Source organism: Pleurodeles waltl, chromosome 5 (assembly GCF_031143425.1).
Source record: "Pleurodeles waltl isolate 20211129_DDA chromosome 5, aPleWal1.hap1.20221129, whole genome shotgun sequence".
NCBI classification, from domain to species: Eukaryota; Metazoa; Chordata; class Amphibia; order Caudata; family Salamandridae; genus Pleurodeles; species Pleurodeles waltl.
In genome coordinates, this window is record NC_090444.1 from 1,753,433,608 (window position 1) to 1,753,458,126 (window position 24,519).

Sequence of the window (24,519 nt, forward strand, 5' to 3'; positions counted from 1 at the left end):
AGAGTGGGGCCCTTGGTGGAGTCAGGAGAGAGACGACCCAGAGATTTTGGCAAAGCTAAGCTCCTACAAGACTAAGGAACTGATTCTCTGTGCAGCATGCCTAAAGGATAATGTTGCCTTCCAAGGGGGAAAGTGCATGTTGTGTGAAGACCTTGCTCAAGCAACTCTGGTGAGGTGCTCACAGTTTCGTCCCGTTACAGACGCACTTCGCCACAAAAAGGAGGAATACTGCTGGGCTTATCCATTTGGGATTTCCTTTGAACACCACAATAAGCAACATCACTTTACAGATCTGGCTGAGGCGGCTGCTTTGTTGGGCCTCAACGCAACTACATCTACCGATTATGGAGACAGAGAGAAAGGGGGGCAGCAGAGTAGGCCCGGTGGGGCTTCCTCTGAGACTTGGCAAAGACCAAGAAAAGCAAAACAGAATGCAAAAGTAAATCCTGACTCCACTTCAATTCACTACACGGGGACATCTCCGAGACTGTAGTGTGCAGACCTCGGACATTAAACGGCCTAACGACTGGGGCCCAAACAGTGATGTTTGACGCGTTATACGAGCGGGAAATAGTGCAGAGCCCTAAGCACCGCACACCCACATAGAACCCATACGGGACTCTTCCGAAAAACTATTAAAGCAATAAGCCAGTTGGGCTTGATGGATGCAAAGAGAGTACTGAACCCCACTATGCAGGATTATACATTATTTTCTCATTCCTACAGAACCTACTTCAGGATCGGCCATACGCTCCATCTCTACCTCTGATCATGACCCTCTGGAAACAGTATTAGTTTGGCATCCCCAGAACTCCTCATTTCGGAGATTGTACTTCCCTAATGTTTTATCAAAAGATTCTATACGAAGAAAGCCCTCCCGGCGATCCTGCTAACGCTGGAGGAAGAGAAGGCCTTTGATAGGGTAGATTGGGCCTTCCTGTCCCATACCCTGGTGCGGTTTGGTTTCCATGAACGCTTCATAACCATGATACTAGCTAACGATAGCCATCCTTTCTCTTGAATCTTAGTGAATGGGGCGGCCTCAGATCTTCTTTTCCCCTACGAGGGGCACACGTTAAGGCTGCCCCCTTCCCCCTCTACTTTTTGCCCTTAGCATTTAACCCCTGGCAGCGAAGATAAGGGCCACCCCTTCGATCCAAGGGATCCCATTTGGCTCCGAGAAACACAAACTTTGATTATTTGCAGATGACATATTGCTTTCCCTCACTTCCCCGTTAACTTCCCTTCCAGCCCTCCAAATTGAACATCGTCACTACGAAGCAGTGTTAGGCTTTTGAGCTGACCTCAATAAATCATTCCTACTTAACCTCACAGTTCCACCCACTGAACCTGAACCACTGACATTAATCTCCCCATTCCAATTAGCAAAGAAGGAACTCAGGTACCTAGGAATTAAACTCACTCCTACAATAACAGATCTTTACAAGGCAAACTACCCTCCTCTATTGTGGCAACTTAAGCTTGACTTGAAGCACTGGGGTCTGATGTACTTAACCTGGTTAGGTCATATAAATGCTGTTAAAATCACAGTCCTCCCCAGGGTACTGTTTGTTTCAGGGGTTCCTGATTGCGGTTGACCAGGAATTCTTTATTAGCATTTGTTCACTGATTATGAAATGTATATGGCAAGCCCATTATAGAGCAGCTCAGCTTCGAGTTATCTCAGAATGGTCCATGAAGATGTCCGAAAAACACTAGACAACACTGGATCCATATGGACCGAGTGATAGTGGGTAAAATCATCTGGGACATACTTTGGAAATCCAAGGCAAATAGATCATGCCAACGCCTACTTAAGTACTCCCACAGCGACTACGTTGAAAACATAGGATACGGTTACCAAGATCCATAAGCTGAAGTGTTTCCCCTTGCCCCATACACTTCAACCCACCATTCCCTTGCGGCCTGATGCCTGGCCCTTTTGATAAGTGGCGAGAATGGAGTTGCCTTACTGTAGCGGATCTATTTCACAATTTGGACATGTTACCATTTGATAACTGTTGTCAAGATTTGAATCTCCCCAAATCTGAGGCCTACCATTATACCAGGCTCGAACACTGAGTACTCACAGCAGAAATAAAAAGGCTGCCACTAGGGATCATCTCCCCATTGAGCAATATGTTCAGAGGGCCAGTTTTTTCAAAAGTTGCATTTCCTTTCTATATGCTCTCTTGAGATCTACCAAATAATCCCCCCTTTGCGACATGTGACACTATGGGAACACATGTTGGGCTCACCGACAGACATCAACGCCGCAGTCTATGGTGTGATATTTCTAGATTTAATCACTTCCTCATCCTACGCAAAGTCAACTATAAAGTAATCTATGCAAAGCAAGCAGAGCAACCAGGGCACTCCTAAGTGAAAGATCCAAGATGAGTAGATTTGTAGAGGAATTTATTATTAATCCTTAATAGTGAAAGATTGAGTATTTATACAGGAATATTAATGTCCATATGTTATAACGAATACATGAGAATTCGGTAACAGCCAACACGTGTTTCGTCCTCACGGACTTCTTCAAGGCTCAGGACCAAGACATTTGGTGGACCAAAATGTTTCCGTTAGTACTCCAAATGAAGAATATGTAACAGGGAGACCAATGAGTCCTCCATCAAAGTGAAAATGGGGTCCCTTATCTCACAGGAAAGAATGCTCTGACAAAGCAGAAAGACTGTCATGTAGAGTGTATCCGTAGTATAGGAAATACACTGTGGCGACGGCTTTAGTAGACCCAGTCCGTATTTCCCCAGACTCCGGGAATCAACACGCCGGTATGTGTGTTCGGTCGACAGCACATGCTACGATTTCGTATTGCACGCGCTGTCGACCGAACACACATACCGGCGTGTTGATTCCCGGAGTCTGGGGAAATACGGACTGGGTCTATTAAAGCCGTCGCCACAGTGTATTTCCTATACTACGGATACACTCTACATGACAGTCTTTCTGCTTTGTCAGAGCATTCTTTCCTGTGAGATAAGGGACCCCATTTTCACTTTGATGGAGGACTCATTGGTCTCCCTGTTACATATTCTTCATTTGGAGTACTAACGGAAACATTTTGGTCCACCAAATGTCTTGGTCCTGAGCCTTGAAGAAGTCCGTGAGGACGAAACACGTGTTGGCTGTTACCGAATTCTCATGTATTCGTTATAACATATGGACATTAATATTTCTGTATAAATACTCAATCTTTCACTATTAAGGATTAATAATAAATTCCTCTACAAATCTACTCATCTTGGATCTTTCACTTAGGAGTGCCCTGGTTGCTCTGCTTGCTTTGCATTTTGTTTATTACAGCGCAGGCCATAGGTGGCTCTTTTTTAGTGCCGCCACTGTTTCTGTGCACTCTGAAACCCGTTGTGATTGGGTTTCCTTACCAGGTTGGCACCCTCCACATGACTGCACCTTTGACTTGTTACTCTGGACTTCTCTATTTCAGATGTGCGACGTTTAACATCAACCACCTTATGGAATAACATAAAGTAATCTATGACTGGTACTTGTATCTGGCGAAATTGCGGAAAATCTTTCCAAGTACCTCTGCAGATGCTGGAGGGGATGTGGCTTACTGGGGGATTTTTATCATATCTAGTGGGAGTGTCCAACCATATGCCTTTACTGAGAAGTAATCCTAGCTCAAATTAAAGAGATATTGAGCTACCCCATACCTTCAACACCAGGACATGCTTTAATGGGCCTTCCTGACCTATCCCTTAAAACATCAGATGTATGGGGACAGGTCTATACTTGGGCTCTGCCTCTGGACTGACCAAATGACGTTGGGCAGCCTGGAAGAAACCTCAAGCCCCATCAATGTCACACTAGAATGCATGCTTGAGGCATGCTCTTACCATGGAACGGTTAACTGATATTATGACGGACTTTGATTATAAATGGGGACCTCTTGTGTAGTATCTGTCGAGGGGCCTTCCACTTTTTCCATGCCCCACCCATATGAGGACCCTTCACCCTTTTCAGATATGATTCCCTATTTAAATCCCCGGGGGAGTACCCAGAGACGCTAGCTGGGATGTACCCCTGTGGACTCATCTGGATCCACCTTTCAACGAGCGTTCTAGATTTGTAGCAACACAAAAGGATGATGGACGGAGTGCTGAAACTTTTCAACCACTCACCCCCAGTCACAGATCTGGGTTTAATGCATCATTATTTTGCTCACCATGCTACCCGAGTTTAGATACAGCCATATGCAATTCAGTGTTGACCCTGTTCCCCTGGGGAAGAGTCCAGCCCAAACTGCCAGGCCATGTCCTCCCTGGACCGGGAACAAGCATCCTAGAACCGCTTTCAGGGTATCATCCTTCATCAGCCAGGCTAGCTTGAATCCAGTGTTACAGTGAGCAAGGGACCCAAGTCTGATCATACCCCTCCCACTTAGGGCAACTTTAGCAACACAAAAGGATGATGGACGAAGTGCTGAAACTTTTCAATCACTCACCCCCAGTCACAGATCTGGGTTTAATCCATAGTTCTATAATCGTACCTGATCATGCAAGCTGTTATTGTTAACCTCTTTGGGCTGTAATGTGTTATGGCTTCTACCAGAAAATATGGCTATGCGCAGTCATGGAAGTGGGTCTCTATTAGAGTGTTAATTACAAGGGTAACTATGTGGCTTCTTTATGAATATCACAATGTTCAGGTCATTAGCTATACTTATGATGTAAGCCACATGATGGGCATTTATTGACTGTCTTTGTATTGATTCGAAAACCAATAAGAACAATTTGATAAAAAAATAGTTTTCAGACACCGACTTCTGAAAAACGTGAGATACAAAAAAATACCAGTTTCTACAGAATAAGTACAAAGTAGTGTCAATGCTACTTTTAACTAACACTTGATCAAACACTGATCTTGTAGGATAGTAGCAGAGATAACGGAATCATTTTTCTTAAGTGTACCTAGTAGCTGATTCCTTTGAACGAGAAAGCAGTGCTACAAGCAGTACAACATCACACATAAACAACGCGATGTACAATTATAATTTAAAATAAACAGACTGGGTAGTGAATTAAAAGGGTTATGTGGCATGCCTAGACATATATGCAGCAACAGGGTGGTTACAACTTGCAAGACACATTGGTACTTCCTTCTCCTTCTATAACCTGTGATGTCCAACAAGATGCCTAGATGGATGTTACATGGCACTGATAAGAATGTGGGATACTGCAGGTCATTACAAGATGAGGAACCCCAATCTACAGAAGTACAGGCCCGTATTGGTGTGTTCAAGCTGGAAATCAACCTAAGTCATTGGAACAAAACCTCCCAATAGTTAATAAAATATTCTGATGGAGTTTTCTGTAACTCAATCGTCCCAAAACTAAAATCATGCTGACTGGGAACAGCTCAAACAGCAATCGCTTCCCTTGACTGGCCATCAGAACTAGGGCCAATCCTGGTTCCCAACCATAACACAAAGAATTTAGTTTAGTTTGATTCAGAACTATCATTGTTACAGGATCGCAGCTGTTGCACAAAGCAGAAACCTCCCTATCATGCTATAAACTCAGCATGGGTTAGAGTCAGAGAAGATTCCTGATATTGTCCCAACTGAACTACTGCTAATATTGCCAACTATGTCTAATGATATCACCTGTTCGATCTGACTCAATGTGTTAGAAGGTCTGCTTGTTCATTTTCATTCATAAGGCCATAGCGACAGTCTTCGTTTCTTTTCTTCTTCCTTTGTGAAATTCTTCAATTGTACCTTGATTTAAAAAATATTTGTCTTGCATTTGCGCCCACAGTTCAATTAGATCAGAGGTAGTATTTTATCGAACACTGTCATAATCTGATCTTTTCCCCTCATTATGCCACCTTTGCTCCTCTATCAAATATATTAAGACTGCATTGCAGACTGCCTTTCTAAGCAGACACAGCCTTTGCGACGACGGCTGAACCACCCGCTGCAGTTACAACCCAGCCATTACAATGAATGTGTCTTTACCATGCATTCCTTTACCACACGTCGTCATGACGACATGCCTTAGAGAAAGCAGCGTTGGACTTTAAAGTCCAATGCTTACCCTACTGTTGTGCACACTGGTGTTGGAATGGTAAACTATACAGCTCTAAAGTCCAGCGATGTCCCTAAAGCATGTCGTAACGATTTGCGGAGTAAAGGAATGCGTGGTGAAGACAAATTTGTTATAAAGACTGCAGAGTAAAGGCATGCATGGTAAGGGCCTTAGTTGTTCAGACATACAACCCTTTTTAACTGATCATGTGCAGTGTAATATATTTCCAGGTTGCTGGACCTATGAAAGGATCTGTGTGTTAAACTTTTAACTACACATTCAATGTACAAACTAAAAGACATTACTGAATGGATTGATCAGAATATCAGTTTTAAAATGTAAAAGTGAAAACGTCCAAAGTCTTTCACTTGAATGGATATCCACGAAATAGCTTCTCTCCTGAATGACTTAATTTATTTGCACAACAATGTGTCCCATAAATCCTCTAATAGCAAATATACTTTTACGCAGTGGCCCAAAAACCTAATGTACATCAAAACGTACAAACAGAAGCACAAATAAGAAGACTGGTATATTTCATTAAAGTTTCTGCTGCACATGCCAGTCATTGGAGACTTTAATACAGCTGATGTCACTCATAGAGTTGGACCACTTACAATAAAAAAACATTTTAAATTTAAATATGTCAATTATCAAGCTTATAGAATATATTTAGGAAACAAAGACCAAATGAAAACAGTCTCACTTAGTGTTGTGGTGGGATCGTACTTTTGTTTTATTATTTCTGGACGCATGTGCGTGATAGTGCTAAAATGGGATTTTACATTCACACGGAAGACCATTTCTATGTTGCTCTGAAATCATGGGGTTGACATGCCACTGTATCCCATAAACAAGCTCAAGGTCTCCGATGACCTTGAGCCACAGGTGCGAAACCATATGGCCCAAGACCAAGAAGGTAAAGCTTTTTCCTTTGGTGCACGACATATCTGATTCTGCATACCAACGTACACCAGACAAGCTCCATCCTCCTCCATTTCCATTAAGAAATATCACATTGATAAAAAACTGATCTAGTGCATGATAGAAAGATTTCCCTTCTGGAAGTAAGATATAGTTCCTCTTTAATAAATTATCTTGCCTATCCTGTATAGAGCTCCACTGCATTTTAGCTAGATTACAGCTATACAACAGCACATATAGTTTAAGTCAGAGGATACATTTATGTGGTAAAACAAATTCAAACAATGAAGAACATGGTCTTAAGCATTAGACTCGAGAACTAGCTTTGATATCCAGCAATGTCTAAAATAGTCTTTAGGTCCATATACCCATGAACATAGCAGCAGTATACAGCCAAATATCTGCATAATGTTCAATTACTAATTTCAAATTATTTCCTATTTCTGTGTGCCATGGCGTAGTTTAGAAGCTTAATTGACCCAGTGAAACTTACTCTTAAACTTCATCCTGCACAAATATGATAATCTCCATTACAAAGACATAGTATTGAATATATTTGACGAAGTCAAAATTAAGGCAGCTGGCATGATGAGAAAAGCTCGGGTAGACTATATGAAAGACGACTCCGGTTGCCAAACTCTGGGTACAGGAGACATTGAAAATATTAAGCAGGCTCTTTCACTCTGTGGCACCAAAGGAGATTCCTTATAAACACATCTTTATAAGGGAAATAACGTCTTCAGGGGTGAAATATCTTTAAAGACGAAAAACATAAGGGTATAGAGGGAAACAAAGAGGTTATTCTAGGACGATTTTTGGGCAATTTAAATAGACTGGATAGTTTTAGTATATTATTACTATAACATAACAATTTCCTGGATTACCTGTTATTCCGAGAGTCATAATGCACTCTGTACATACCAATAAGGCTGGGAGTGGAATTTACAGACGGTGGTACTACCTGCTCAATCCACGTTTTTCACCTTGAATGGGAGGTAACATGGTTATATTGAATATTTTCCCCATGCATAATTCAGACTCTACTATTTTCTCTGTACAAATTCTTCTATATTTTACACTGTAACATTTATGCAGGGAGAAAAGTGAGCTATGAGTACACAGGTTTCTATTTCAAATCAAATCGAGACCATAAACCCTCCTAGAACGATGGCTTCTGTCTAATCTTAGAGAATTCTACTCATTTAAACCAACAGTAAAAGGAGCAAAAGCAAAAACAACTCAAAAGCATGACAGAGAGCTTCTGAAGGACATAGGAGTGCAAAACAACAAAGGGTGGTTAACTGAAAAGCATACTAGCTTTTCTTACCTCTTTATTATTCCCAACTGCAGGACATGGATGACGACGAGGGAGCCGCATTGTTTATGGCAGTCTGTCCAGAACCATTTAAAACTCAGGAACTGAACCAAACATGCCGGGAGCAGCAACACAACAGTCCACCAGGCCCACAGATGTTGGTTGGTCTGAAAATAGTGAATCACTGTGCTGACCTCTATAACAAATAACAATTAAATAAGAACATTAGCTTTGCACTCACTGCAATGAGAGAAACAGAAATGGTGTGCTGAGATACGTTGCAAGTGTGCACAGCACAACTAATGCTTTAAGACTTTGGGCCTCATTATGACTTCGGCGGTCGTTTTCCAGGACTGCTAAAACCGCTGCAGGCAACAGACCGCTAGTAATAGTGGTCTGTGGACCTTCATATTAGGAGTCCTTGGAGGACTTCCGCCCATTTCTCGGTGCAAGTCTGACTCCGAAGTGGCGGTTGCACCGCCACAGTAGCAGGATTCCGCCCGGCGTATTACACGCCGTAATATGGTGTGGCGGAGTCCTGCTGGCGTGGTGGTGCTAGCAATGCAAGACCGCCAGGACCCATCCTCTCCCAGATTTGATGGAGAATGTAAGTGGGTGTCCGAAAGGAGGGGGGGGAACGGTGCATGTGTGCGTCTCTGCGTAGGGGGGTGGTGAATGTGTGCGTGTATGTAAGTGTATGTGCGCGTCTGTGTGGACGAATGCAAGTGAGTAGAGATGTCCGAGTGCATGTTTGCGAGTGAGTGGGGTTGCTTGTGTGGATGTATACGTATGCTGAGGGGTTTATATGTGAATGCATGCGTGAAGGGGTGGCGGGTGTTTGTGAGTTGATGAACAGGTGGGGGGATGTGTGCATGTGTGTACCGGCGACAGGAATGGAGCTTCCTGTCGCCGGGTGCGTGATCGCCAGGATTTTCGTGGTGGGGTGACCGCCACGGAAAGCCTGGCGGTTTGCAGTCTTGTAATCTGCCCGGCAGGCTGAGGCCTGCTGCCGGGTTGGAGGTGTTCACCACTGGCTCCGGCAGTGTGACCACACCGGTGGGCCAGGCGGCGTTGTGGAGGCTTGGCGTCTGCCAAGCCCCACAACTAGAGATGTGGCGGTCCTTACCACTGAGTCCGCGGCAAAAGGAGACCACGGCGAGGCTGGCGGTCTAATGAGGGCCTTTGTCATTACATAAGCCTCCTAGAACTCATTTGAATGCAGATCCTTCTACCTAATATCACCTAATTAACTCGAATTGTATCCTCTCTGCATCGAGAGTACTAATATCTGTTGGTGGTGTAGTACAGTAGAAAGATTTGTGAGTAAAAATGAAGGATCCCCTCATCTTTCAATAAAAGAACTAACTCGCCAGTTCTAGGGAACAAAATGTTGAAGTGGTGAGAATCAGGGTGGGAAGGCCTGCAGAGGAGTGGGCCTAGATCCTAGCGGGGAATGCATATGGCCCACAACTGCACTGAAGTAAAAGTGTCCTCTACAAATAACGGATAACTTAACATTACAGTAAGATAGGGCCTGTTGTTAACAAAAGCGGTGGTTCCAAACCTTTTGACTCGTGAGGACCCTCACTGAATCACCAAAGGAAGCCGGGGACCCAAAGCAATTTGTACAATTTAAATTTCAAACATTAAAACAGTAATTCACAAAAAAAATACACAAACAAGAACACACCAAACAAATACTACAATTGCTAAAGATATAATTATTTTATATTGAAAACAAAATGCAAACATCGAAACATTTTAATGGGAAGGTTGCCGATGCATCTTGGAGACTAACTTTTCAATGTTTGGTTTTACTCAGGAAAGCTGAATCCTCAGGTCAGATTCTACATTTCCCAAGCAATGTCTGTTTTTGTTTTTTAGGTACATAAGATCTGAGCAAGCTTTTTCACGTAAATATGTGTTGGGGAAAGGAAGTAAAACCATAAGAGCCTCACATTTCTCAATAGCCTCTCTGTCACATGTAATTAATTTGTTTTGTAGCACCTCTCATACCAGTGTAGGGTGTTGGCGCACTTTACAGGGGACAACAAGGTGTAGGATTCACAAGTCATCCATACTGATAGACATTTTCTAAGAGTGCTTGGTCTGAAGAAGCACAAACTCAGGATTCAGAACATAACACAGTGGCTAGCGTTGACTTTAATAATAAGAATGTATTTCTACGCAAGCAAACTTTTTCTAGCAGCATAAGAATAATGAAAGACTTGGAAAAAACAACATGACTTTCTAGTTTGCTTGCAGCTCTTTGATGGCAGTTCATAGCTCACTGTGCTAGATTACGATTGTAACTTACGAACTTCACAGCAACAAAAGAATCTCTGACAAAAGCAGTAACCCTCTGTTCTATGCACATAAAATAATGTTCTTTGCATGATACACATTCTTTGCAGCAGGCATATTAACCATCTACACTACCTTAGATGAGTCCAAATTGCCACTAGACAAAACTCCCATCTCTCTCCAGCAGGTACATTAATTATCAGAGTTATCTTGACGCTTTAATTTTTCCCCCAGTAATACATATAAAAACACGCAGCAAGAGGCCCCAGCTGGAGAAGTGCCTACCTGCCGGCTCAGACCTGAAGACCAACTGGGAGTGTGTCACAAACCCCTGGAGGTCCGCGGACTACAGGTTGGGAACCGCTGTAGCTGTAAAAAAGATCCAGCAGTTTCACGTGTGAAATACTGGTGTAAGTTGGTCTTGCTTGGTAACTAGTTTCTACCAACCTAATCACTTTCTTTGTGCAACCTAGATCAAGAAAGCAAATCTCAAAACAGAAGACTGCATTGTCTGACTATGTCAGAGGTCGAAATACGGCAGACGATATCACATAAAATGATGCAAAATAAATATATTTAATGTATGGTCTCTATCATGAGTCATCCCTGAAACAAAATGAACAATGTTGCAATTGGTGAGATTGATAGGAACATTTAAATCTCAGGTGGCCTGGTGGTTCCCAACGCAAACAGCATGGCTCCCAGGGGAAACCATATGGAGTGATAAAAGGGTGAATGATGCAATCATCTTAGCAAGTAAGAGCCAAAGGATGCACCATATTCCAGAGGCCAATGGATAGACATAGGTCAATATCTAAGTAGTAACCAATATGTTACATTTAACAGAATTTCAGCAGCGAAGGAATAAATCAATCTTAAAGAGTAGCTGAAACACTATAATTTTATGGCAAGACAGGAGACTAGAATTATGCATTAGCCCTTTTATTTACCACTCTGAGCAGCACTTTTAAAAAAACAATAAAATTTTGAATCTTGAATGAACACAAACAAAAAAGAACTCTCCAATCCCAGATAAACCCTCTGTCCTCCGTCCTCGTTCTCTTTTGTTTGCTGTTCTAAAACGAGAAGTGTTTTTTTCCATGGAATATATTTATTGTATTAAGACATTTATTTTAGTAAATTTTCCCAGTTTATGGGATTTCTAGTTATCTAATGTAAGCACATTTGATTCAATGTAATTATTTGGGATACAAGTGCTTGGATCTTGGGAGATCTTCGGTTGTTAGTAAAGAGGGGTGGAAGCCCCACTCAAATAATAAACACGATCCTTGTCAAACAAGTCACTAAATTAATCTGTGCTTAGCCATCAGGTAGCTTAGCACGAAAGCAGTCAGGCTTAACTTAGAGGCAATGTGTAACAAATTTATGGAGCACACAAACAGTAATAAAGTGAACACACAACATAAGGAAAATTCCAAATCAATTTACAGAGTAATATTTAATAAATAAAATATCTCCAAAACAATCAAAATCCAATCCGTAGGCATAGAAATAGAAATTATTTTAATGCATCCCTCGAGGTTACATGATGGTATTAGACCAAGGAAAAGTCACAAGTTCAGGCTGGCGGTGATGGATACCAGGCCGGCTACAGCGACCTGGTTAGTCCAGATAAAGAGTTACCTTCAAGTCGAGGGCAAAGTCCCCCACATTCTGATCCATTAATCCCAGGTATACCCCTCAATAGGGGCTCATTGCTGTTAAATAATATGCAGGTATGAGAGTTTTATGCCTTATCTTCTTGCATGCCTTGAACTCACAGGCAAGGTAGGCAGTTCCGTACGCCCTGAAGAAAACCAGTGACCATTTTTGGCAACTAAATCGTTCAAAACATGTCAGCAACCTATGCGCTTTAGTCAAACATTAATTTTACCCTCTAACCGGGACCCTATTTGTTCTTATCATATCAAGGGTACCCCCACAATAAAGAAATATTCTCGTGTACACACACTGATATTTTTAGCTGAATATCTTGACCCTGTTGTAATGTCCTGTATATTAAAATTAAAGACTAACGAGTTTTGGTTGAGTCCACTGGTGTAGTACCATCTTATTCCAGTGCTGGGAAGCACACCACGAAAAGTTGCAAGTGAGGCGACCCCTTAAATATCTATTATTGAGCCTATGGGTAAAGAGGACTTTAACATTTAGGGAAATAATCCAGCCCTTTAAGCATGTTTATGGTTCTTGCAGGCAGTCCATTCTCGGCATGAAGAGGTCACTTCAAAGTTGCAAGGAGACCAAAACTTCTGTAACTTCACCTTTTCTTCAGGAGTTCACACTAATGCCAGCCAAGGGTCCAGAAAGCTGTGGCACCTCTTGGGAATCATGGCTCACTCCAGCAAAGGCCAGCAGCAGGGCTCAGGCAGGTCCAGTTGGCATGGGGCAGTTGGAGGGAGGCCTCTGGAAGCTTGTTGTGACCCTGTAGCTCATAAAGGTCAGCCAACCGACCCTTTGAGTCACCCTGGGTAGCCTAGGATCAAGGCATGCAGGCCCAATCTTCCTTTGTCAGAAGTGTTTTGATGAGTTTCTGAAGCTCTTGCTTTTAAACTCGGTGCCAGTCTTAGTATGGGGGAAATTTCTGACCTATCCTCAAAACTGGCTCTGGTCAGTTCTTCCTCTTCCTCTACCCCTGGTCCTGGCCCCAAACTTTCTAGTGTGACACGGGCAGGGATGGTGTCAGGTTCTTTTTTTGTGTGCTGCAGGCAGGGACCTTTGACGTGTAATCAGGGCATGGCACAGCTTCACTCCAGCCACCCTGGCAGGAAGAGCCTCTCCCCTCACACCTAAGCTTCCTGTGTCTTGCTATCACGAAGCAATACACAACCCACACTAGGAGACCCAATCACAGCCATGTGACTCAGGACACTGGTAGAAAGGCAGAGTGGTTTGGGCAGGAAAATCTCAATGTTCTAAAAATTGTATTTTCAAAATTGCAACTTAAAATCCAATTTCACTTTTAAAGAGGATTTTTAAATTACAATTCATTTGAGTGTAAACATAATTTCTCTATCTCCTCCCAATATGATGTTAGCATTTATTAAAAGTGGTAAGGTAACCCTGTGTTAGTCTGTGAGAGAGATAGGCCTTACAACAGTGGAAAACAACTTTAGGAGTTTTTGTAAGGACATGTTAAACTTAAACGCACATGTCCAGCGTTTTAAATACCATGCACCCTATCCTAGGAGTGGTTGAACTTACCTTACAGGTGACTTACAAGTATTAAAAATGAAGGACTGGTTATGGCAAAAGGTTTATTTTGCCAGGTCGAAATAGCAGTTTAAAGCTGCAGCATAAATTAAGGTGGTATGTCTGAGACAGGTCTTACAGTGCTACCTTGGAGGGTGGTACAATAAGTAATGATGCCTACTAGCAGCATTTAATTTACAAGCCCTGCATACAGGTAGTATCATTTATTAGGGATGTTTAGCAGTCCTAAAAGTCAACCAAAACAGGTTCAGCAAAAGGAAGGCAAAAATCTGGGGTCACCCTGCAGAAAGGGCCCGATCCAACAGATATCAGTTATATATATGCTTTTGAAGGGTAAATCATAAAACCTTAACACATATGTCTGGGAAATGATCCATTTATGTGAAAAAGAAATGTAGCATTTTGATTTATATATATATTTTTCAAGCACCTCAAATTTGGATTTCTTTTTAGATTGGCCGTTTAGAAAGTCACCGCAAGCACTTCTGCATTTATAGACAGCCCAAGAAAGTCACCGGGGGAGCTTGCATGCTTGTGGAGAGCCTTGGTCGGAGAAGAGAGTATGGGTGTGTGAAGCCAGTGGTGACATAAAAAAAGGGCACTGCATCAGCATGTTGCACGGAGATGCCTTGGTTTTTCACAGTCAGTTTGGCACAGCTGATTGCACTCTGGAACCTCTGTCAGTTCACAGTTAACCTTGCATCAGTTGTGAGTAATTTTGCTTGGAACTAAATTTTTGTAGTAATTTATAACAGTTGCAGAATAAGTCATTTCTCTGAGGTGGCGTTGGTATTTGGGAAACTTTATAAATTAAAATGAATAAATGTAGCAGTATATTTGGATACATTTACTCCCTAGAGTTCACTGCTGTTTTAGAGGAATCTTTGTAGGATTTTCCTACAAAATGCCAGAAGGAGATAGTAATATCTCAGTGGCTGATACACAAGAAGATTTTATTAAAGGGCTAATTACCAAAAAAATTAAAGATACTGTACATGATACAGTCAAGAAACTTTTAGGAAACAAAAGGAAAGTTACTGTTGATGAGGTGAAGAGTTTGGGTCCCTGTCAGAAGATAAGATAGGTGTAACACCTGGAGAAAAGTGTTCCAAAAAACAGAAAACATGTGAATGCGTTAAGGTTTGGGAGAGTGTGGGATCATAAGCGGCTCACATGGATTGGGTGTTCTAATCAACACACAAAGAGGGCAGCATATCCCTTCACAGGATGGGGCACATCAATGGACTCTGATGCAAGATAACCTGATTATGGATGTAGATAATTATGTATTGGACTTAAATACAGAAGTTTTAAATGAATTAATTTGGCAAATTCATTCAGCTTCTAGAACAGTGAAAGACCTCTCAGGTCATACACTGTTTGACCCAAGAGCTTTAAGATGTTCCAATAGTTTAGACTAGTGGCCTGAGGAACACGTGGCAGAATACATATGTTTTTGGATTAGGTGAGCCATGGAACAAGAAGAAAGAAGTGTGATAAGGGCAGAATGTCCCTCCCTAGTTATCAGTGAAAATGAGTCCATGACACTAATTTGGACGCATAGTTAATTATGTAATTATTCAAACATGGTAGGGACCCCAGAAAGGGTTTGGGACATTTTCTCAAATAATGCAAGTTCAAGTTATTAAACATACTGCGACCCCTTTCCCGAATTTTTCATTTGGTGAAGGCGGCCTCTATTTAGGGTGAGGAGGTAGATTTGAACTTACTAAGAGGTGCTTGTCAAAGAGCTATATGCTTCACGGGTAACGTAAATGCAGGTCTTCTTGCAGAGAGGAGTAAGGCAGTTTTATTAAGGATGAGTCCACAGTTGGGAGATCTGGCCAATAAGGAGCTCAATGAAGAAGTGAAGGCTCGTTTGTTGAGGGATGGACAGTCCATTGGAAAATACCTTTACTGAATTAGACAAGGAACAGAAATTTATGAGAAAGATGAATGGTAACAATAACATATGACAGGGCCGAAAGGAGAGGGCAGCCCCCCTTCTTAAAGAGGAAGCGGTGCAAGAAGACCCTCAAGGGGCTGTGCCGATATTTAAATTCAGGACAAGGTGAGTATGGAGACTATTTCTTCTCCTGTAAAGGTGGGTGCAGCTATACCAATTTTACTGCCTGTTGTTTAGCATTTTATCAACACCCTGGTGTTTTACCATGATTCTGAGACAAATGATAAAGTATTTAAGGGAGTGTGTGGTACAAACTATTTATCTGGAAAGTATTTTGATAATGAATCAGAATACAGCTCTACTGAAGTCTCAGTTAATTTTGGTGAAGTCTCTCTTGGAGAATTTAGAATTCATTGTGAATCTTTAAAAGTCCAGTTAACTTCCCTTTCAGACTTTGGAGTTTAGGTTTCAAGTTAGACACAGTGAGATTCTGAAATGTAGCTCAATTTACCAGGGAAGGAAAGAACAGGAGGATGTTGGTTTAAGGGAGTTTGCTCGGTGATCAGTCTGTTATCCTCCTCAATCCAAGCGGTGTTCCTAGAACAGTTGCATCACAGAACATTACTGAAGCAGAGGTTTGTCAAAAGGTCTCTGGTATGAAGACAGAATAGTTCTTGCAGAGATAGCAAAAGAAGAGTTGAATTGATGGTCAGAAAACTTAGAGGCATGAAACGGCTGTACAATTTCTGGAAGGGCTACAGGTTTTGTTTGAGAAATGGAAGCAAGCAATGTAGGATGAGGTACAATGTTGCTAAAAAGAGAGCCAGGTGGAATAAGGAGAAAAAAGGGCACTTCAACTTTGTGGAAATTAGTTTCAAGAGACAGGTTCATGGTTGTACAGTGTTGTTAAGAATGAACAACATGACTGCTTTGACATAAATGAACAAAATGAGGGGAAGCAGGTCAAAGAGTCTATCAGAAGTTGTGAAAGGGATGTGGGAATTTTGTCTTGAAAACAAGTACGTTTTGAGAGCACAGTAAATGACAGGGAAAGAGAATGAAGCAACATACCAAAATTCACGTCACTTGATGGATTACAGCAACAGGCGAATGAAAATTGACTTTTTTCTGAAAATGTAAGAGATTTTGGGTCCCCTAGAGGTGGGTTTGTTTGCTTCCCATTTAACATTTCAGTTAGAAAAGTACATCAATTGGCACCCTGATCCAGACAATTGAGCAGTGAATGCATTAAGTCAGCAGTGAAAAAGATTTAGGGTGTTACATGTGAGATGACAGAATTGCCAGATACTTTTAGTGACTCCTTTTTTAACAACTCAGCCATGGTTTCCTTCAGTTTTGGAATTGGCAGTGGAAATTCCTTTTTCTAATTCCGCTCTGCAAGGGTTTGATAGTATGTATAAAAAGAGAGGAACATAGCTTAGTAGAGTTAGAACTGCTCAACTTTCTAGTCTGGAAGATTTCAGGGATCCAGTAAGATTCAAAGCTGTTTTAAGAGCGGCACTGAAGTTCTAGTGTATCATGTACACTAGGAACAAAGAAAAGATACATAGGTGCCTATAAAGTCAGGTTTTGCTGGAGTTTGGCAAGAAAATTAAATCCCATGGAGGCTGATCAAGTAATGAGAGCAATTTGTTTGGCAGAGTGGTTTGAGAAGGGTATGAGTTACCGGACAGTAAACAGTTATGGGTTAGCTGTAGTGGCAGGACATTTTCTAATGGACAGTATATCTGTAGGAAGAAGTTCATGATTTGCAGTTATGAAGAACATTTGCTTGAAAAGGTAGCCTGGAGCCAGGTATGAGAATTCATGGGATACTGGTTTAATTTTTAATTTGAGAAATGGCTAGAGAATCAGTAATTGACTCTCAGAAAATTAACATGTAAGTTAGCCAAGTTATTTTGTTTGATATCCTTTAAGAGGTCTCTGACGTAAAGGCCTTGGAGTTGAGCAATCTCATATGTGAAACCATATGATCTGGTTCTTCCAGCGAATATTGTAACTACTTCCCTAATGCATTCCATCCCATATACTAACTATTCAAAAATGTGCTTGCCATTTTACTGAGGTTTGGCTCCAAAAGTCCTTCCTGGCTATATCCGATACAATTTAGAAGGCAAAAACGTAACAGACAGCCTTGCCTTAGGCGCATACTCTAATCCTGACCACGCATTAAGAATCAAGCAGTGCTGGGAGTGGTAATCTCAAGCAGCAACCCATCAAGAAGTGACACCCACTTAGAACACAAGAGTGTTGCTGCATCAGAGAAAGAGAGCACTGAGAAAGTAAGGGTAACAAAAGAAATATATACTCGACCAGCTGCACCAAGCCACGTACACAGAACTGAAGGCATGCTAAATAATTAAAAAAGAAGTTGTTTTATAAAAAACAATACAGACAGAATCAGCAAATGCCCTGCAGATGTGTTTGCATAAAGACAGATTCCAAAACATGATGCAGGTATGAGACCAGGCACTTTTGCCTACATAGAAATTAAAATGCACGAAATAAAGCTAAAAGCTGTTTTAATATTAGTCAATGATACTTGGCTGGTTTAATAGAGCACAGTGTTGCATAACATGGCAAATTACTGTATTTTTGTTTTTCAGGTATGGCTAGGGACCGTTTTAGCAGCGTGACAGAGTTCTTGTAATCCAAAAAAGGCAGTTTGCATATTTTGTGTACTATCCCACCAATACAGTATTTCCGTTGCTCATAGAAAGATAAACACCATAGGAAAGAGCTCTACACTGTTTAGCATTCAGCCTCCATTTTACACAAATCTTGTTCAGCGGCACTAGGTTTGTCTAGTCTTCTTATCTTATGTCTTCATATAAGAGAAGACACAATATATGTTGCTCACGACATGAGGTGAGGGGGCTGCACAACGCTGGACTGTTCAGAGTGAGCCAGATATGACTGGCCAGATAATTAATTTGAAGATACAGCAAGTACGACTATTATGTGATGTGACGTGAGCAACATATATTATGTCTTCTCTTATATCTCGCCTTTGCATGGCATGCACATGTTTTTAGTCTTTGTATCTTAATTTACAGAGTGTGACTACAAAGGGTGTTGTCCCTTTCCTTAGCCAGGAGACTGATAGCCTCTGTAACAAGGGTAAGGGTGACTAGTGTGTAAATACTCCTAAGAGAAGATTAGGTCTAGTAGATCTAGAGTTAACAACACTCTGTAGAATCCTAGCAGTTGGTAAGCATGTATAGGGGGTTCTATTGCACGTGCTGGGTCACGTCACCATTGTTTGCAGTGAGGTGTGCCTTGTCATGTTTGATCACAGAGTGATGCTTTACAGGACTTATAAATTAGCAGAGAATGTTCTCCGAGCTGTGACTATGTTCCTGAAGGTGGCTCAAGAAATTCTTGACACTTATTCAGGTAGGATTTTCCTGCACGTGGTTACCTTGCACTAAATAATATTAAATAAGGCAGAATAGTCAGCAAGGTTGAGTAGGGATCCATGGCACTGAAGAATGCCAAGACCCGTTTGGGGTTATAAAAATGGGCAGAAACATGTACATTAGGTGACTTGCACCATAATTCTTGAGTTATCACATTTTACTGTTTTCAACAATACCTGTGTTCCCCACTAAAAGGTGAATCAAGTGGTTGACTCCACCCTGGTGGCATTGTCCTACCAGGGTGGGGAGAGGAAGCATGACACTATTAGGTGTGTGAGACTTCCTCTTCCATAAAAGGAATGACCCCACTGTTGCCTAAGTCCCTATATCTACACCTCATGTGGAGGCTCTTTTGAAAAGAAAAGAAAAAACGGGCTTCTTTGTTAAAGCAGTCACATTTGGTTGTGTTTTCCTTAGCTCTCTGACAAATACAAGGTCCTAATGTTGCTTAATACTGACAGACTATCTTACACGGATCTCTAGTTCAGAAGAGGCTAAGGAAACCAGTTTTTTATGCTGTAGATTTTTAATTTTAGCGTTCGAGTGTGTAAATTAAAGTATTTTCTTTTTTAAAGTAAAAGCATAGCCTAGAGATTAAGTGCTACTGTTTGCTTTGTGGAATTCTAAGTAACCACAGCTTTGAGTCAGCCCTGAACTGCTCTGCCTCACTCCCCCAGAGGTTCTTGTGCAAAACAGGTGTATTAGTGCTCAGGTTGGGTTCAATAGGAAGGTAGCCCCATGACAACAGAGGAAAAAAGTCAATTTTTAGGTCAAGCGAGCAAGCGCTTTACGACCTGTTGTAAGTATTCAGTAGGCTTTTAACCACTGCAGATATACTTCAGCGTGGACAAAATATTTTTTCTTTTGTCTCTCCCCTTTGTGCTCCATGGCGGCCATGGCATTCACATTGCCAACAGCGCAGATCAGCAGCACAAACCCCATCAGCAGTATTGACACGCTGGTCACAATGCTCACACTGTTACCTAATCAGTCTTTTTTTTTTGGCTCTCCTCGTCATGCTCCATAGCTTTCACAAAAACATCTGTAACTGATCAATACTTCACTTAAAAAACACAGAAATCCTCAAAGCGTCTCTTCACACACAGCAAGAGAGCCAATACTACAATCTTCACTGCACTCAGGGAAACTCACCCCATAATGCTTTGCAAGCATTCTTTTACAAAACATTTTTGCCCATAACTCAGCCTGTGGTGGTACTAGGATGACAGGAACACCACCACAAACTTCAGCCCGACACACACTTTCTACCTAGGCACCCACACTAGGTCAGTGGGAACCCCAAAATAATACCCCCTCCCACCTTTCAGTGTCTTTTTAAGCTCTTTCGTGGCTGGAACTTCTGTTTTACAGCTGAGAGTAGTTTGTGTTTTAAGGATCTTGTTTGTAATATACTGTCAGTAGGCCTGCCAGCCCTGAAAATGTGTAATGCACTAGGCCCTCTAGGGGGGCAAATATATGCTTGCACTGCATTATTTTCTGCCATTCTGTTTTCATGTGGCTATGGCCTCTAGGGTATATAGTTACATGATCACGTTTCTTATAAATGCTTTTTATCGTGGTGTCATTTAGGGGCTGTTCTGAGCATTAGTTAGTGTACTACAATATTTGCAGCACTCAGAAATTCAGCCCATAATGCTTTGCAAGCATTCTTTACAAAACATTTTTGCCCATAACTCAGCCTGTGGAGGTCCTATGGCAATGGGACCACCACCACCAAAACATTTATGACAACAATGTGCTCCTTCTGTCTGCATCATCTCTGGGTCCCCACACTAGGTGAGTGGGGACCCCAAAATAACCCATTTTCTTCATTTAGTGTTTAAGCACTCTCATGGCTGTAACTTTTGTTTTACAGCCGAGAGTAGTGTGTGGTTTAAGGTCCTTGTTTGTAATATTGTTGCAGTAGGCCTGAAAATGCACAATACACTATGCTCTCTAGGGGTAAAATATATGCTTGCACTACATTATCTTATGCCATTCTGTTTTCATGTGGTTATGCCTTTGAGGGGCTAACTATATGGTTACATGACCATATTTCTTAGAAATGCTATTTTTATTATGGTGTCCTCTAAGGGCTGTTCTGGGCATTACAGTACACATACTACAATAGTTGCAGCACTGTGAACTCGCCCCATAGTGCTTTGCAGTGCATTCTTTCTTTTTTCAAATCATTGTTGCCCATAACTTAGCCTGTGGTGGTCCTAGGACAATGGAACCACCACCAAAACCTTCAGCACCACACACTCTGTTTAGGTCAACTCTGGGTCCCCAACCTAGGTTAGTGAGGACTCCAAAATAACCCCTCCCAACATTCAGTGTCTTTTTAAGCTCTCTCATGGCTGGAACTTCTGCTTTACAGCCTAGCGTAGTTTGTGTTTTAAGGACCTTGTTTGTAATATCGTTATAGTAGGCCTGCCAGCCTCGAAAATGTGTAATGCACTACCCCCTCTAAGAGCTAAGTATATAGTTGCACTGCATTAATTTCTGCTGTTCTGTTTTCATGTGGTTATGCCCTATTGGGGCTAACTCTATGGTTACATGACCATGTTTCAAAGAAATGCTGTTTTTTTTATTGTGGTGTCCTCTAGGGGCTGTTCTGAGCATTACAGTCAACATACTACAATATTTGTGACACTCGGAAACTCGCCCCATAATGCTTTGCAGGGCACTCCTTTTACAAAACATTTTTGCTCATAACTCAGCCTACGGTGGATCTCTGAGTCCCCAAAATAATAACCCATCCCACAATCCAGTGTATTTGTAAGCTTTCTTATGGCTGGAACTTTTGTTTTGCACCTGGGAGTAGTTTGTGTTTTAAGGGCCTTGTTTGAAAAAATATTCCAATAGGCCTACTAGCCCTTTAGTTATATGCAGCACCACTCGAATTATGTGGCAGAAAGGACCAAAATATGTGGCAGCGTTGACTAATTAATGTGGCAAAAGCATTCCAGTTATAAATTTACATTGCCAATCGCTACAACTCAAGTGAATACGAGATGTATTGCATTGCAAATGCTTGTTTACAACTGGAGCCAGAAGCCATCTATTGCCCTGGGACCCCTTCCCTCAAACCAGTTCCTCTGTATGTAGTGCAGTGGAGATGCACTGATAAAGCAGTTCTGCTATTGTCCATCTGTCAGGACAAACTGATGTGCCACAATAAGCTTCAACCGTTGGCACAGGAAAAATGTGATGTTAAAAACAACTGTGGAACTGTTCAGGTGAGACTGTACGCAGTCAGTGAGCACAAGGTGCATGTTTGAGAATACTTAGGGGCACAAGAAGAGTGTGAAGCTCTACTCTCTGGCATAACTTGTGCTTACTGGTGCATATATTTGGTTATGTACATAATGTGGCAACAGGGGTCGAGGCCTCGAAAAATCATTAAAATGTTACTAGACCTGCAGGTCGAGTAACTTGCATAATCTACTCAACAGAACTGTAATGTACTTCACCTGTAAACAGGTCTCAAACTGTGCAATCCTAGGCAAATATTTTAGTTTACAGTCACCTTTTCCTTCATTCTCACTTATAGGAGCACTTTTAAATTTGTGAGCTCTGCATCTCTGCTGTACACAAAAAAAAAAATCCTTGCTTGATTAAACAGACTAAGTGCTTGCTCCTTGCATAAACATATTCTAGCCCACATACAGGGGACACATGATCCAAGACTTGCCTCTTAGTTTACTAATACCATTGCCATCAGGACATAAGTGTTTCTCAGTTTATGTTTAAACACTCACTTCTAATAAATATATTACAAAAGTGTGATGTGGTAGATCACTGTCATTTACAGATAGCATATTTCCAAGAAACGCCCAAAAACCTTCCCACTAACTTGCAGCTTTACTGATAAAACTATATATTCTAATAGAAATCTTTGAAAACTGGATTTCAGAAAACATGTTTTCCTTTGCACATCACTAAGTGTTCTGATTTGTTTTCATCCTATTAAATTATTGTTTTCATCACACAGAAGTACAAAAACTGGGCTTTCACAACTACTGAAATATATTGTGAAAATGTTTACACAGTTGACTTAGTTATTTAAATGTTGTGTGTCTTTGTACAGCAGATAAGACAGTTCACCTAACAAAATCCTAGAACTCTGCAGTCAGAAGGAAAATGAATTGCAAGAAGACAAACTGACTTTTGACCTCTGTCTCTGAACATAGAGCAAACGTGACAAGGTAAGAACAAAATGTAAAGGCATCTTTATTGCTCCTTCATTTTGTGACTAAACATAATACCTTTTCTTTCTCAACTCGCCAGAAGGAGCGAGTAAGTCCTAAAAATAGCTCGACCTGATAAAATATGACTTGCCATAGCGAGTGGATTTTTCGAGGCGTGGGGTCTCAGTGATCCTTACGAGGAGGTTAGTGGCTGGGGGCAGTCTGCCCGTGGTCACTGGGCAAACTTGTTAAAAAAAGCAGGCTGTCAAAGTTCACAGGAGAAGAAGAGAATTTTCCTTGGAATGATTGCTGCAATGTTGGTCTAAGAGCTAGGCCCTCATTACAAGTCAGGCACAATAGGGTGAGTCATTACTCAGGGGTGACGTATTTACCATATGTTTGCACAAGAAACAGAAGTTAACCATGCACTTGTAATGAGGGCCCACGACTTGTCCATCGTTAAATGAAATGGGTGTCTTCAATAATTACCTCAAAGAAAACATAAGAACTGTGTACTCCTTTAAGGTGGAAAAGCAAAACAGCCTAAACACTCACAGCACTCGCACCCGTAAGAGACAGCCAATCAGACAATACATGAATCACTTTCACACGCATCACATATAACACTTCATATCCTACTGGAAGCATTTTTACAACCCTTATGTGCTAGCCATCTTGCGCTAGCAACAGTCCTCTCACAACCTGCAGAGTAGCAATCATACAATATTAGAAACACTCACATACTTCACATAAGAAACAGGAAGAGCCAGCTCAGTGAATGTCCCCCTTCTGAAGGAAGATGAAGTGATCAAACTAATTGAAATCAAGTCTGGGGCTGTTTCCAAACTCAGTCCCCCAAAAAATTCTCCATGAGATAGCAGCAACGGTAGCAGTCCCCCTCATCTACCTACTGAACGGTATCATTTATACAGAACAGTTTCCCAGGGCCTTGGAAAAGACATTCATTCTCCCATTGATAAAATAAAAAACCCTCTCTCGCCCCAAACAATGCAAAAAAGCTACCATTGTATCTAACATCTGCCAATAGAGGCCAAAAACTTAAAAAGACATTGCAACTTTAAACTGGCAATTTTTATTTTGACAAATACAAAGTATTGAACAGTGCACAATA

The 24,519-nt window shown here is 41.5% G+C and overlaps 1 protein-coding gene across 2 annotated transcripts in view; it reads right to left on the reverse strand.

Annotated features, from left to right (window-relative positions):
* Positions 1-24,519, reverse strand: part of XKR5 (XK related 5) — a 155,038-nt gene that overhangs the window by 115,089 nt on the left and 15,430 nt on the right. For both annotated transcript variants that reach the window (XM_069236149.1, XM_069236150.1), the window contains exon 2: positions 8,326-8,509. In XM_069236149.1, coding sequence (XP_069092250.1) covers positions 8,326-8,509 — 184 coding nt within the window. The remainder of the gene's footprint in view (positions 1-8,325; positions 8,510-24,519) is intronic.